The 16,831-nt window shown below is 43.2% G+C and overlaps 1 protein-coding gene across 3 annotated transcripts in view; it reads right to left on the bottom strand.

Annotated features, from left to right (window-relative positions):
* Positions 1–15,828, bottom strand: part of LOC127567897 (regulator of G-protein signaling 8-like) — a 41,003-nt gene extending 25,175 nt beyond the window's left edge. Inside the window, exon 1 of one of the 3 annotated variants that reach the window (XM_052011076.1) lies at positions 15,453–15,828. In XM_052011076.1, the coding sequence (XP_051867036.1) occupies positions 15,453–15,569 (117 nt within the window). In that variant the 5' untranslated portion in view covers positions 15,570–15,828. Of the gene's footprint in view, positions 1–2,638; positions 2,714–14,476; positions 14,563–15,452 lie in introns of those variants that run through there. The other 2 variants (XM_052011077.1, XM_052011078.1) reach the window with 2 other exon arrangements.
* Between the last annotated feature and the right edge of the window lie 1,003 nt (positions 15,829–16,831).

The following is a 16,831-nucleotide window of genomic DNA, read 5'->3' as shown; positions in this document are numbered from 1 at the left end:
GTGAGATAAAAACACCAGCTAAACATGGCCATAGACTAAGCACATTTTTAGAGAGAGGTGCGAAAATAACACAAACAAAATGTGGTGGAAAATGGGTTGCTGCAAACACTCGGGGGCACCAGCCACAGTCCTAAATAACTTGCAATTTGCAATGCCGATGGCCTCTTGGGGAATTTGCAGGATAGAAAGACGCTAGGCAGCTGTTGGGTTTATTACCACTGAGCAATGAAGAGATATATTGCATGCTGAGGGAAGCAATACTGTTAATAAGACTGCTGCTTCAAGTTAATTTCACATGATGCTGACCCCAGTACGAGGCAGGCTACCTATTTGTAAAGTGAGAGATCGACATGGACAAGTTGTAGGAGTGAACTGCCTGATAGTACTCAGAAACATGGAGAGTGGTAGCAACTGGGATCTGGGTGTAGGCCTCCGAGACACTGAATCACTATTCAAGTGGATGTGTGTTCTGGCCTCTCATGCATTCCTGAATTTTTATTGTCAGTCATTCCTGGGCATCTAGGGCCAGAATTCCCCCTAAACCACTCCACTGGTCTTTCCTTTCTCAAGGCCGTCCTTAAAACCTCCTTTGACCAAGCTGTTTTCTTGCTTTTCTAAAATCCCCAAGTGTAACCTGGTGTCAAATTTTGAGATAATCCAGGAATAAAGAGCCTTAGGACAATTACCAGCAGGGGGCTGGAAGTTATTCAGTGCCTCAAAAGGGTATTAAATTGTTGCTGTGTTGAGTGTTCCAGCTCACCGGTCTTAAGGCATCGAGCATGATATTGAAGACTTCGCCCATTTTGTGGTCACAGAACCCTACCCTTCATTATCTCTGCCATTGACAAGCCAATGGAGGAAGCCAAGTTGGTTGTAGACTGTGAAATCTGGGGGCATAGTGTGAGGATTGTGGGAGATGGTTGAGTGAATTTTTAGCATCGGGCATCTGCTTATCTGCTAAATGGGAAGCTGTTCAACCCACATAGTCTCCACTCCAGAGCCAAGGTGAATCCAACCTCAGTCACTGAGCTGCTGTGTTTGAATGCTCAGAGGTTGAGCTCCAAGTTATCATTGACTTGGACGCTGGAGCTCCGGTTGTTGGGAGGTGTGGGGGGGTTGACAGTAGATTTGGGACTTGGAGTCGGCCAGTCGCTGACAGGACTGTGCACTTGGGGAGGTCAGTTACAGGTAGGATAAGGAGGCAGGGCTGATGCTGGAGGGCTGGCAATCGCAGACAGGATTGCGAATCTGAAGGGTCCATCACATTGGTGAGTTTCTGAAGGCTTTGTAAGTGGTGTTGTGGAATGGTGGGAGGTTACTGCTTAAACCAGGATCAACCTGGAAAAAGAAGGATGGTGGTGACTCCATGGCAATGGATTGGGACACTTGGACCCCTTTCTTCAAACACCAAGGCTGGCCTCAGCCCTTGCTCTGGGGAACAAATCCAAGTACCTCTTCTTTCTTAATGTTTAGTGCCTGTTATAATATTATATTGAGTCATTGATTAATAAGATTTAGAGCTACTTTCAATGATGAGCTGGCATGTCTTGGCAACGCAAAGCAATTGTCCTCTGTAGCACATATGAAGAATGCATAAATATCAACCTGTTTGCTAGGGACCACCCAAGGTTCGGAAGGGGGTTACGTGTATGCAAGTTTTTATTGTTTTGGGTGGATTTATCTAAAGCCACAATGAGCACAATCTTTACCATGCAACAACTCCAAAAGAAATGTAGGTAGCAGCTTAAACCTTTTTTGACCTTCCTAAAAAGCCTTTGACTCTTGTCAATCAAGAGCTACTGTGGAATGCTATCCTCAAATTGCATACTCACAGAAATTAAATCTCCATTTTATGACTGCTACATTTTGATCCTAACCAACAGGTCCACAGCAGACCCAATGTCAGTGCAGACTAATGCCAAGCAAGGCTGCATCTTCACCCTCACTTCCCATTAATCTTTCTGCTGTGGTTCTGTACCTGACCTCCAACAGGCTTCGTGCCAGAGTGAAGCTAATCTACCGGACAAATGGGAAGCTGTTCAATCCACATCGTCTCCACTCCAGAACCAGGGTGAATCCAACGTCAGTCACTGAGCTGCAGTGTTTGAATGCTCAGAGGCTGAGCTCCAAGTTATCATTGACTCATTCACAGAAAGCATACATTAAATATGCACAGAACTAAGGTCCTCTACCCATCTTCTCCCAAGGTCGAACACCACGCCCTACCCCACCCAACAATATCTAAACTCTTCAACGAATTTTATGCAGATTAAAGAGTGATTGGTCAGCATGTACAGAATTACTGTTTCAATTCAGATTGAATGTTTTATTTAAAATATCCCCCCTACATAGTTCTATGGATATCTGCAGTTCCTTATCCAAGTGACTCTGGATATTGTATTGGTATTGGTATTTGTTTATTATTGTCACTTGTACCGAGATACAGTGAAAAACTTGTCTTGCATACCGATCGTACACAGTTCATTACACAGTGCAGTTACATTGAGTTGGTACAGAGTGCATTGAGGTAGTACAGGTAAAAATAATAACAGTACAAAGTGTCACAGCTACAGAGAAAGTGCAGTGCAGGTAGACAATAAAGAGCAAAGAGTCCATCTTATCGTATAAGGGAACCAACCGTTCAATAGTCTTATCACAGTGGGATAGGAGCTGTCCTTAAGCCTGGTGGTACGTGCCCTCAGGCTCCTGTATCCTCCACCTGATGGAAGAGGAGAGAAAGGAGAATGACCCGAGTGAGTGGGGTCTTTGATTATGCTGACTGCTTCACCAAGGCAGCGAGAGGTATAGACAGAGTCCAAGGAGGGGAGGCTGGTTTCTGTGACACGCAGGGCTGTGTCCACAACTCTCTGCAGTTTCTTGTGGTCTTGAGCAGAGCAGTTGCCGTACTACAGATAGGATGCTTTCTATGGTGCATCGATAATTTCCCAGTTCCCAGGAGGCACTTCTCACTGAAGGCGGAGATCACTGATGAAATTAACCATCACCTTCAGTGCACAACCACAGCCTTTGGCCATTGGGAAGAAAAAGTGTTTGAACATCAATACCTCACACCTGGCACAGAGCTTATTGTCTACCAGGCAGCAGTGATCTCTGCCCTTCTGTGTGCTTTTAGGACTCAGACCACCTATGGCATAGACCTCAAAGCACTGGAGAGATCCCAGCACTGTTACCCCTGCAAAACCCTCCAAGTCTACTGGTAGGATAAGTGAATCAATGTCAGTCCCCTCTTCCAGGACAATATCCCCAGTGTTGGGCTTCCTATTGCGTCCAATTGGCTCACTTGAGCTGGTCTTATTATCATATGTCTGACCCCAGACTCCGAAACAGACACTCTGTTCCCAGCTCTAACATGGGAAGTGTTGTTGGAGGAAATGGTTCTACAACGTTCCAAACCTCCTTGCAGCAATGTAACATTCCCATTAACTTTCAGAAACCCCCAGTCCATGACCACTTAAGACAGTGAAGGAGTGTTGGGGATGATGTTGGGAACATCGAGTTTGTCCATTGGGAGCACGCAGAAGCCCAGCGTAAATGTAGCCCAAACTACCCTCCCACTTGCTCCTGCCAAACCTGTGGCACTGTCTGCAGGTCCTGTCTCGGTCTCACCAACCACCTCAGAACTCACAAAGCTCGAGAGGGAGCAAGTCATCCTTGACCCCAAAAGGATGGCCTCGGGTGAAAGAGGATACATGTCAAGAGAGGGGACTAGACATCTCCGCTGAACCAACTCAGCTCCTACTGGAAGAATGACCACTTGGGTAAGGAACCCAAGGACTGCAGATACCCACGGAACTCTGTCAGGGGAATATTTTAAATAAACCATTCAGTCTGTATTGAAACAGCAATTCTGCACGTGCTGACTAGTCACTCTTTATTCTGCATGGAATTGGTTGAAGCATTTAGATATTTTTAGAGGCACTGATGATGAAATCCATGACCGCTGGACATGACTGAAAGTTCAGTGAATGTGCATGCTTTTCCTTATGGTTCCAATCACAGAATTAGCCACTACCATCCACTGCGTAAATTGCTCACTGTTGGAGAAGGGGAGGAATGCTGCCAAACTGGTGCCCTAACACAACACTGTGCCTCAGACAAAAGAGTGAAAAGGAAACACTTTTTAAGCAGGGCCATATACAGGGTGACCGTTGTGAATGTTGTAACGATTAATCCTGACAAAATAAGCTATTTTATTGTGCATTGAATAATCCAGTAACAAGATGGAATTCCTGATTATAAAAAGGTTGGTCAAAGACGTTTGAGACCATAGACATTCGTTTATTTATACCCTTTGCTTTTATTTATTGTTTTGGGCACTTAAAGGCCAAATAATGAGAATTCTCTTTCTTATTGTTTCTATATAAATGGCAGGAAGGAAATTTACTATCCGCCCTTGCTCTGTGTTTAACAGGAGAGGCAAACTGGCTCTCCTCATGTGGAAATGCCAAGATTTCATTTCTTTGCATTGTGTTGGGTTCAAATGTCTTGCTGCATTATCGCAGGCATGTCAAATTTCCAGTACATGGTTGTTACAGTACATACTGGTTCTTTGTAAATCTTATCCCGCACATGCTGCAGACCTGTAGGTTAATATCACAGCCTGCAAGCCTAAATAAGAAGGAGACTAACTTATTCGAGCCTTCTGGTCTGGTATGCTTTTGGAGATGTAGCTGAACCTTATACAATTTGTGGTATACTGATTTCACTGGTTCCACTGACGATAAGTTCTTTTGGATCTGTTCTAGGAAGAAGAGAACAGGAGCAGCCCATATAGCCCCCTTGAGCTCCGGCAACTATTCATGACTCCATTTGGCTGCTTCTTCCTGTTACCTCATAATGCCTTTGGTTAACAGGAGTTCCTGCATCCCAGATGTAAAATGAATAACACACCACTTTTCAGAAGGCAGACCTAAATTTCTGCAATGAATTGCCCTCCAAATTTAGTCTTGAAGGACCTAGCTGTAATTTTGAGACTACAATCCACAGTCTGCCCTGATGTTCCTCGCCCTTTACTCCCATGTTCTTGCACCCTGCTGCATTTAGTAGCAAATGTGGGTCCTACTTCCTCCAATGTTGTCAATACTTCCACTGTGAGGAAGTGGGACTTGCAGGAAACCTGAAGATTAAAACATATCAAGCTCTAATCACTTCATAACACACAGAGCTAATTCTATGTTCATTTTAAAAGAAGAGTTAAAAGGAAACACTTTCTAAGCAGGGCCATATACAGGGTGACCGTTGTGAATGTTGTAATGATTAATCCTGACAAAATAAGCTATTTTATTTCTTTATACTTTTGCAATTGAAACTAAATCTAGGTAATCAGAAATGCCATGGTCATTGTGCTTATGGTGGCGGAACACAATTTTTTGAATTAGGAGCAAGAGGAGACCATTTGTCCCCTCGATCCTGCTCTGCCATTCAGTAAAATTGCAGCTGAGCTGACTGCAGCCTCAATTTCATATTCCTGCCCAACACAGTAACCTTTCAGCCCTTGCTTATCTATCCACCTCCACCTTAAAAATACTCAAAGACTCTGCTTTCACTTGTCCTTTACGGAAGAGAGTTCCAACGACTCACAACCTACTGGGGGAAAAAAATCACCTCACCTCTGTCCTAAATGGGCCACCGCTTGTTTTTAAACAGTGCACTGAGTTCTAGATCCTTCCACAGGAAGAAACATCCTCTTCCCCACCCCCCCACCCAGCCCCCAACCACTTAGTTCTGCTTGTAGCATGGTTTAAGTCAGAGTTTGCAGCTGAACATGTGGACATTTTCAAACACGGCTAATTAAATTTCCCCATGAGGGAAGAAGTACAGTGTGCAGCTGTGCCACCCTAACAAAGCCAACTCTGAATTTACACAGCGTAGTGTTGCCTAGATGAGGTAATTATTATTAATGTTTGTTGGAGATTCAGTGAGATCTTAGTTGACACACCAACACAAAACAGACCACAGTTCTTCCCTGGACCTCTTTGAGAGATTTTCTGCAATGTAATGTTTCTGAGGATCAAACATCCTATTAATAAGCAGTCAGATTTATAGACCAGTACTATTTAGCTTCAAGTGTGTAAATAACTGTACAGTCCTTATTTTCCACTTGAAAGTTAGTAGAGTGTAATGATCTCAGCAATTAAGCCTGAATTTCTAATGATGCACAGGTAATCTGTTCTGGCACCTTCATGTTCTCATCTTTTCATTATGCCCTGAGCACTGGTAGACAGATTTCCTTTGAAGATATTTTGTTGCTGCCTACCCTGGTCCTTCGTGCTTCCATGATCAGAAGCGGAGCAACACCAAATGTGATTTTCTGCAAATGTGGTCCCTGAAGCAATTGCAGTTTCTGAGCAGTGACAAATGACTTTCCCTCAATATAAATCATTCATATTCTCTGAAGCTGAATTAAGCAGTGATTTGTGGAATGGGTCAGTCAATCATGGAGTGTGTTTACAAGGATGCCAACCATTCATGTCGTTAGTCATCCAACAGTTTCCTAATTATTCCACTCAGGAACTCCACGGCCCAAACCTTCTGTAACGGAGAGAAGTGAAATGCCTTGCTTCAGCAAGTTGCTTTCTAATGCCTTTTATTTAAATTGCTGAGCATTTCAAATTAGGCATTAAATATTTGCTATTTTTCTTGCTTCTTTCTGTCACTGTTCATTTTCTTTGCATATAACTGCAAGCTGTTGACAAGTAAGACTACCGCAACCGTCTGTTCTCTGACATTTGGAAGCGAGACCTTTTGTGCAGAAGGGGAATGGTGCACAGTTGTGGTCTCCATACAACAAGAAGGATGTAGTGACATGGGAGTGGTGGGGGGGGCAGAGGGAAGAAGAGAAAACACAAGAATCACATCGGAGCTAAGAGCAAATAATTATTGGGAAATACTCAAGAGGTCTAGCCTCCTTTCTTTCAAAAAGAAAGGCTTAGAAATACAACCACAATCAGTATGATTTAATGTGCTCTATCGTAGCAGGTACACATTGTAGTCTGCCCCATAATTCATTCTTTTGGAAGGAATAATAGAGACAGAGAACAATACACTGATGCTCCTATATAGCACATTTGGTGCCATTGACTGGGGACGTATTTCCAGACAACAATATTTAAGATAATGAAAGGCTCCTTAGGATAGAAGCAGAGAAACAAGGTTTGCAGAGTCCAACTCTGGATGGCACATTAGTCAACACTGGTAAATCCAGTGGAGAACTTGAGGGATGTTTTACTCAAAAGGTGGTAAGAATGTGGAAAGTACAACCAGTTGATGACATTGAGGCAGATGGGAGAGGTGCATGTATAGGAGGGAAACACAAATGGGAGAAAGGATTGGAAGGATCTGCTGATAGGAAGAGATGGAAAGGGGGGGGGGGGTGGGGGGAGGAGGCTTCAGAGGAAAATAAGCAGTGGCCTGTTAAACAAATGGGCCACATGGCCTGCTTCACTGTTATGAAGATGCAACTTGAAGGAACTTGCAGAAGCAGGAATCCTCAGGTAGGAAATATACTAGGAAATTGTTCCATGATTCAGGAAGGGAAACTATTGAAATATGTCACATCCTGAGCGGTCTTGACGGGATCAATGTGGAGAGAATGTTTCCTCTTGTAGGAGAATCTAGAATGAATCAATCACCGTGCTTAGTTATAGAGTCATAAAGTGATACAGCAGGGAAACAGGTCATTCAGCCCACTGCCTGTGCTGACCCATTTACACTAATCCTACATGTTTTCATTACCCACACGTTCTCATCAACTCATGTCAGGAAGGAGGAAGTGTTAGAGATGTTGGCAAACATTAAGGTGGAAGGTGGATAAATCCCCAGGGCCTGATGGGATCTATCACAGGATGCTATGAGAAGCTAGTGACGAGATTGTTGATGATGTTGGGAACCTCGATGACCTGTGTACAAGAGTGGAGATGTCTTTCTCCAGTTACTTGGAGCCCTGGTGAAAGTGCGTCTGGAAAATTGTGTAAGGGTCTGGTCTTCGTACCCAAAGAAAGATACACTTGTGATGGAGGGAGTGCAACAGAGGTTCATCAGACTGATTCCTAGAATGGTGGGTTTGTTGTATGAGGAGAGACTGACAATTCTATGTGCATACTCAAGTTCGGAGGAATAGAAGTGAAACATTCATGACTCTTGTGGAGCTTGACAGGGTAGATGTGGAGTCGATGTTTCCTTTACCTGGAATGCCAAGAACCAGGGAACACCATTTCAAAATAAGGAGCTGGTGATTCAGAGATGAGAAGAAATTTCTTCTTCATCAGAGGGTAATGAATCTTTGGAATTTACTATCCAGGAGGACTATGGAGTCTCAGTCATTGGGTATAGTCAAGAAAGTGATTGATAGATTTTTAGATATTAAGGGATAAGGGTTTGGTGCCAGATGGTGACACTGAGGTAAAAGATAAATGAGGAAATAGGCATGAGAGACGGAATAGCTTACCACTGCTGTTTCTTTTGACTTCATGGTTCAACAAGCAATGGTTAGCTGTACATATAACAGGAAGTATTCTAGGTCAAACAACCTAAGCAGAACGGTTGGTACAGCTCCAGTGACCTGGGTTCAATCCTGACCTACTGTGCTGTCTGTGTGGAGTTTACACATTCTCTCTATGATTGCCTGGCATTCCCCTGGTGCTCTGGTTTCCTCCCATAACCCAAAGATGTGCAGGAAGAAAGGTTAGTTGTGTAGGTGAGTGGTATAATCTTGGTGGGTACCTGGAGAAAAATGGGATTAGTGTAAGTGGGTGCTTGATGGTTGGATGGATTAGTGGGCTGAAGGGTCTGTTTCCATGTTTCATGACTCTATGGCAACATCAGAGGGCAGGCACGGTAGTGTAGCAGTTAGCATAACATTATTACAGCGCCAGCAACCTGGGTTCAATTCCGGCCGCTGTCTGTAAGGAGTTTGTACGTTTTCCCTTTGTCTGCGTGGGTTTCCTCTGGGTGCTCCGGTTTCCTTCCACATTCCGAAGACATACAGGTTAGGAAGTTGTGGGCGTGCTATGTTGGCGCCAGAAACGTGGCGACACTTGCGGGTTGCCCCAGAACACTCTACGCAATAGATACACTTCACCGTGTGTTTTGATGTACATGTGACTAATAAAGATATCTTACAAGCCTGGCTTATGATACTTTATTGGGGATCTGTGAAATGAGTTTTTAGCCCTCGGGTATAAGTAGAGCTCCTTTTTCATTGAAAAGCTGATGAAAGGTTATCGACCTTGGATGTTGACCCTTATTTCTCTCTCCACAGCTGCTCTCTGCCTGTTGAGTATTTCAAGTACCTCCTATTTTTAGCTCCTTTTGTTCTCCTTGTGCTTCTACAGAAATGTGAGTAAGTGACCAAGACAACAATAGCAAAACAAGCCATTTACAAAGTGCCTTATACAATGCTTCATGGGAGCATTAGAACAAAGACCATCACAGCCATCTGAGGACAGAAGAGTGAAGCCATGCTCAGGGAGGCATATTTTTAAAGCCTGGCTTTAAGGAAGAACTAGAATAGAGAGGTAGGTGGTTTTAAGTGAGAGAGTTTCAGAGCCAAAGCTGAGCTACAAGTGATGAAGTGACTTAAACTCTGGGATGATCCAGAGGTCAGAATTAGGAGTGAAAATATTTGGAGGATCACAAGGCTGGATTACGGAGAGATTTGAAAATATACATGAGAACTCTGAAATGGAAGCATTGTTTAATACACAGTTGGAGTCAGAAGGTATTAGGCAAAGGGGGAATGGGAAGGTGCACGTAGGGTCGTGGACTTCGGATGGCCTCTCATTAACAGCAGTTAGAACGACATTTGTCATCACTCCCATTGGATTTTTCCACGAATCTGACCACATTTGTTGGTGTGCTTTTTGTTTGAATGTGACGTTAACCCTATTCCACATCACTGACTATGTAGTCATTGGTCTGAATAAATGGAGAGAAAAAGAGACAGAAGAGAGGTTTATATTACCAAGCAAAGTATTAATATTGATCAGTGGTCATCCATGGATTTTATGCAACATGAAGTTGCCAGTTGTGAGAAGTAGGATCTAATTTGTGATCTCATTAATCTGGAACATTTCCACAAACCTTCACACTGGTGTAGTCTACTGCTGATCAATGAGACCAAGAACTATTGTTTATAACCAAGGACCGCCAACATTAACAAGGTTGGCATAACCTTTACTGAGCAAGATTATCGCCTTGCATGGTTCTCTCCCATCATCACCACTGAGATTCAATTGCTTGCTTATTTTTAGTTAGAGAATTTCTCACTCTGTAGCAGGAACATTGTTAGCAAAGCTATCATCGGATGACATCCAGTAGTTCATTGAAGTAGTGTTGAACCAGGTCCATTTACCAAAGAGACCCATGCATAATATTTCAGTTCAAAGAGTCTGTTTTCTCTGAATCAATGATGGTGTCTCAGCACCTTCTGAGAAATGAGCCTGTTATGCTCAATGTTTCACTGAAGCTCACCAGACTATGTTACATTAGCATTAAACTTATTTTGCTCATGTAGGGGACCACACATTGATTGACTTGTACTTTCCACCCCATTTGATATGAATGGTATCAGAAAGAATCAGTAGTCATTGGGTTCTGAACTGATCCTTGTTGATGGATAGGATTGAAATTGCAATTTGTGATATTAATAAACTGTTTGTGTGAAATTCTATTTGTCATTTGCATTTGTGTATTAACCCTCTTAATGTTAGCCCTTACAAAATCAGAAAAATGAGTTTCATACAAACTCATGCACGTCTTTGTTTGCAGTACTTTCTGACTTAGTTGGGGAGACATACATAGTTGGGCAGGCACAGTAGTGTAGCAGTTAGCATAACGCTATTACAGAGCCAGTGATCCGGGTTCGATTCCGGCCACTGTCTGTCAGGAGTTTGTACATTCTTCCCATGTATGCGTGGATTTCCTCCAGGTGCTCCGGTTTCCTCCCACATTCCAAAGACATACGGGTTAGGAAGTTGTGGGCATGCCATTCTGACGCTGGAAGCGTGGTGACACTTGCGGGCTGCCCCAGAACACTCTACGCAAAAAGATGTACTTCACTGTGTGTTTCAATGCACATGTGACTAATAAAGATATCTTATCTGATCTCACATACATTGGAAGCTGAGATAGCCAAAGAAGTCCTTAGGTTTAGGAAGTCTTTGGTCTTTATTACTTTGTGTAGTCATAGAGTCTAATTCGCTGACTGGATCAGGATTCACTGACTGACCAGAGAAGATTCAATTTGTTGTTAAGTTTTAATAAATGAAGTCAGGGCAGTATTGCATTTTTTGTAACCCCATGAATTGGAAAATTTACCAGTGTAAGGTCTATCCAGCAGGATAAGGCAGTGCTGTTATTGGAATACCCAAAAGACCCATGCACAACTTAATGTCGAGTTAATATCTTTTTGTCTGTTTTTCTCCCCTTTAACGGCTCACATGGCATTCACTCTTATGAGTTCCCTATCTAACCAGGTGCCTGATGCCTGTCGTGTGAGGCGTTCAGCAGAGAGATCCCACATAAAGAGGGAGCAGATGTCAGGGAGGCTGTCACCTATGAAGTGTGGTGTAAGCTTCAAGGGCAGTACTTCCACCCGGTGAAAGATAGCAACGAAGACCTTGTCTGTCATTCTGACCAAAGGATGAAGGGAGGCCATAGAAGGGAGAAGGTGAATAAAAACAAACATTCAGTTGTTTTGGTTTCATTTTGTCTTCAATTCAAGCTTTGGCAGATTAAGATATTTGAAAAAAAAATAATGGAAGGGATTGCAACTGCAGTTGAGCATTTGAAGGATGGAACCAGGCTCTGCGAGAGGTAGCAGGGCACATAAGAGAAGCAGAAATGCTCTTGTGTTAAAAGCCTCTTAAGATAATGAAAGCTTCTCTATTTTGTTTTGCTTCAAGTGAGCACATCGGGTAGGCAGTGGACCAAGCACAACAATAGTAATCAGAGTTGGGTTGAAAAGGTTCTGTAAATGCTGCAGGATAAATGCTGTGCAGCTGTCTGAGCAGTGATATAGTCCATCACTCAGACAGTCAGCCATTTGTTTTCCTTTTGAGCAGGCTGGGGCTAAGAAGGCGAAGATGCCTAGGGCTGCAGCAGGGGGATTTATTCCAGTCCAGACAGTCCTGCCAAAGGACTGCCTGCAAGTGCAACTTATCTTTGGACAGCGACGGTACTTCAGCCATGAAACAATTGTTAACTCTTCTTTACTTGGAGGCAGATGGATTGGAAGTATATGGACCAGAATTTGCAGGCCCCATCTCCCCTGTCTGTAATCACTGTTCATGATCTCCACAAGACAGTACTCACCTGGATCCAGAGCTGGATGACCAACCTACCTGGCCCTCAACATTCCCGACTCCCGGAGAGTGACCAGGGTGCCAACAGAGGCTCCCACAGACGAAAGGAAATCCTGCCCCGCAATGCTGCTGATGGCTTTCACAGCTGGCAAAGCCTTTTGTCACCAGCTTTGCTGGTGGGAAGGGCCTGGATTAGTAGTTTTTAATTGTCTTGACCAATTAAGGTTGAAGTAAATGGAAGGGAACAGAGGGATATGGACCATGTGCAGGCTGATGTGCAGTTTAAATTGGCATCATGGTCAGCACAGACATCATGGGCCAAAGGGCTGTTCCTGTGATGTGCTGTTCTTTATTCCATGTCCTAAATGGTTTAAATTTGTAAATTTTCATTTCTTGAAAAAATAAAATAAAGTTAATAAAAATGTCCTAAAATATATTGAACCAAAAACAGTAAACTAAAGATAATTACTTTGGAAAAAAATAACTTCACCTTTGCTTCCTTAAACAAAGCCCTACAGTTGCTTGGCACCAGTTTCCCCAACAGAATGTAAGACAAGGCCCCACGACTGGAATCCACCTGACATCCAGCAGCAGAATAAGACCCTACCAAGTCTGAGATTTCCTTGCTTGACAGCGGGGTGCGGGGCGATCCCAGATTTACTGTTTCCAATAAAACAAACTCCTGGAAGAACCTAGTGGGTCAAACAGCATCTGTGGAGGCAAAATGGGTGGTCAACATTTCAGGCCGAGACTCTGCATCAGGAATCCTGATGTGTCTCTGGGTTTACTGCTATTTGAAAGGGTGAATGCCAGTGACCTTGCTTGGAGCTGTTAGTGTGAGCCAGCAATATCGCTCCAAATAATTTTGTAATCGTGATGGAATTTATTTATTTCCCTACACTGTTTTGTCAATAAATCCTGCCAGAAGTTGCTGTTTATCAGGCACTCTTTTTGAATTAATCAATATGAAGGCCTTTCATATATCTTTCTTATGAACCTTGGTGGGACGTTGAGAGAGAGTAGGTTAATTGGCTACTGTAAATTACTTCTTAAGGTTGGCAAATAGCAAAAGAATCAAAATTGATGGATGTGAGACAATAAATTGTAGGACTACAGGGAAATAAGGAAGGGGATATGGGATGATTGGATTGCTTATCTGGGAGCCGGCATAGACCCGATGGGCTAACTAGTCTCCTATGTAATAAATAAGTAAGATTAACAGGCATCTGTCCAAATGGACATTGAATGTGATGCAGCAGCTCTTGGATTAAATGCCAGGGTGGGTGGAGCTTAAGTCTTTTGATGGGAATCCTTGGTATGATTGACAGATGTGAGGACCTGTATTTTGTCAGTTTTTACATATTTCCACCTTCAAGGTGCCAGTCTTGAGCTAACCATTGCATGCTCCCCCATGAGTCTTGCAGCAGAGAGTGCAGAACTGAGGGGGTGCTGCACTGTCCCCAGGGTTTGCCTTTTTTAGAGAGATGTTAAACCAAAGTACCATTTGCCCTCCCAGTTGAAGACAATAGATCCAATGTTAGCTTGAATCATAGAGTAATACAGTATGGAAGCATGCCCTTTGGCCCAACTCGTCCTTGCCAACCAAGATGCCCATCTAGGCTCATGCCATTTGTCCGTGTTTGGCCCATACCCCTCTCAAGCCCCTTTAAAGGAGAGCAGGAGTTGCTCCCATGAGTTGGCCTATGGTTTGCCCGATAATCTATATCACGTCAAACCGGCCATTTTACTTCATTGCAGTTCTAGGGCCTTGCTATGTGCAAATTAGCTTCCACAATGTCCATTTTACCACAGTGACTATGCTTTAAAAGGATTTAAGGACTTGCTGAATTTGTTAACGGTGTTGTATAAATATAAGACTTCATACTCTAGGAACCATGTCTTTTACAGGCACACGTATGTGAAAAAATCGGCTACAAAGTGCCTGGTTAAAAACGAGTAAAAGGGGTGCTTGCTGCCAAGGTCAAGAGTCATACAATGCAGAAACACGACCTTTGGCCCACCACTGACCATCAAGCATTCCATTTACACTAATCCAGTTTTACTCTCCCCACATTCCCATCACCACAGCCCTCCACCACCACCACCACCACCACCACCACCACCCCCCCCCCCACCAATATTCTACCACTCACCTACAAACTAGGGGCAATTTGCACATCTGCGCATCTGAAAACATCAGGGGAAACGCACGCGGTCACAGGGAGAATGTGCAAACTCCACACAGACAGCACCGGAAGTCAGGATTGAACCAGATTGCTGGACTGGGAGGCAGCGGCTCTACCAGCTGTGCCACTTGTGCTTCAGTGACCTCAACATATTCGAGGTGGATGTGGACAACCCCAAGTGCTGCATTGTGTGTTCAACTCGATCTTGGCACACAGTGAGCCATGTTTGTTCTTGTTTAACCCGAGAATAGCATCAATGAGGACATTTTACATGAATTGTCTGGCTGTTCATTCCCGGTTTACTGACAGGTGCTGCCTTCCTGGAGATTTATGCTTGGTGACTTCATGGTGTGCTTCTCATCATGGAATGCCTTCATGCTGTTACAGAAGGCCAGTAGGAAGGTTCAATAGTTCTGGGTGTTTTTTTGCCATGTGGTGCTGGCATAATCCTTATACCTTCTGAAATTTGGTAAGCAACTTGTATTCCGGTAGCCTTTCGTTACAATGCTATTTTGTTTTAAAGATTTGATAGTAAACCATACATGGCTTGAAAACTCCAAGATTTTTCTCAGGGATTGTATACAAAAAATTTAAGTATTCAGCTATTAACCAAATATTTGGATTTTTTTAAAAGCTATTTATATGCTCAACATACCCAACCAAGTCCATTTAATTTGCTCCTAATGTTAACGTTTATCCAGCACAGTCTGCACATCAATCGACAAGCTAGGAAAAGAGTAAAATCAGCATTCCACCGTTCATCCAGGTTAGATGTAAAAACAAATAAAAATTGCTCTCAGCAATCAAGGTGAAGCAGGAGCAGTCAAAAATCGCAAAGCTTTGTTGTCATATTTGCACAGTTAAAAGAATGCCTTTGATGTAAACCTAGCATTTCAGTTCAAGCTTACAGACCACAAGACAGTTAACAATGCAGAAGCCTTACCTTTCTGGCACTTGTAAACAATGTAAATGAGGCTCTAAAATGGCTTTTCTTGCAGTTGGTGGTCTGCAATGGAGCAGGAATGCTTTGACTGAAGCTGTCGGGCACCTCTTGGTACATCGGCTTGTGTGGAGCCAGATTTCTTGCTCTGTTTCTGCTGAAGTCTCACTGGGGGAAATGGTCCGAATGCCAGTTTTGCATCCTAACAAACTAGAGCTATTGTTGGCTTCTGTAGTCTCTGAGGGCACAGCCTATACCAAGCTCCTTCTGTGTCCTTACTCGAGACAGTAATGCATTCAGAGCCCGAATATACATACAGAATTTATCTGGCGTGGGAGGAGGGTCAGGATGAGGGGGGAGGAATGAGAAAGGGAGGATTTTTTGCTTATGCTAAGGTGGTTTGACTTGCAGCTGAGAGATAAGAGAAGCCAGAATTGAAATGGGTTATGCTCAAAGCATTTCTTTTAAGCATTTGGAATCTGCAGATAAAAGCCCTGACTCCTGCTGAGAAATGCAGTGAAAGGTTCTTTTGTGGGAGTATGCACATTCTTAACATATTGGCAGGCAGCTTCAGCTTTCTGAGGAATTGTGTTGGATAGAATAAGAGTTTTGAGCAATTAATCAGAATGTGTTAAAAATCTGCAAACATGTAAATGTGTATATATGTGTAGTAAAATGTATACTAAGTAAAAAGTGAAGGGGATTTTGATTTTTATTTCTGCTGTTATTATTAGACACTTAACACTATTATTTCCTGAACAAAGAATTAGCTCAGAGGCTTGAATGTTACTGCTTTGATCAAAAATTACCCTTATGTTTTCTAATACTGCAGCTAAGAAATACATAGTCAAATCCCAGTACTACACTGCATGAGAAATATCTCGGAGACTGGAAGTCTGAGAATTTAAAACACGGAATGCTGGAAAAGCTCAACAGACCAGGCAGCATTTGTGGGAAGAGGGACAGAAGAAGTCCCAGAACTGGAAGAAAATTAGAGACGAGCGTGTTTGACGAAAATGGCGACAGGGTAAATGGGAGGGAAATAAAGAACAATGAAGGAGTCCTCTGAGCCCTTGGGAGGTAAAAGTGCAGGTGATTAGGGCTTTGGGAAAGATAGGACAAAACTAGCAGCCCTGGGAATTTCAATGCATGTTATTTATGTGGACTTCTGAAAGCTTTTGTTAAAGTTAGAGACCGTTAATTCACACTGAAGTTTGTATCTCAGAGTCACACAGCAAGGAAACACTGAGTCTGCATCAACCATCGAACACACAGCCACACTAATCCTGTTTTTATCCTCCCCACCTTCCCATTAACTTCCCTAAATCCTACCACTGACCTACACATTAAATCAGCCAATTAACCTACTAACCCACACATTT

The sequence above is a fragment of the Pristis pectinata genome, chromosome 3 (genome assembly GCF_009764475.1).
Source record: "Pristis pectinata isolate sPriPec2 chromosome 3, sPriPec2.1.pri, whole genome shotgun sequence".
Classification (NCBI taxonomy): domain Eukaryota; kingdom Metazoa; phylum Chordata; class Chondrichthyes; order Rhinopristiformes; family Pristidae; genus Pristis; species Pristis pectinata.
The sequence above is the reverse complement of the archived record's forward strand: the minus strand, read 5'-3'. Positions and strand labels throughout refer to the sequence as shown.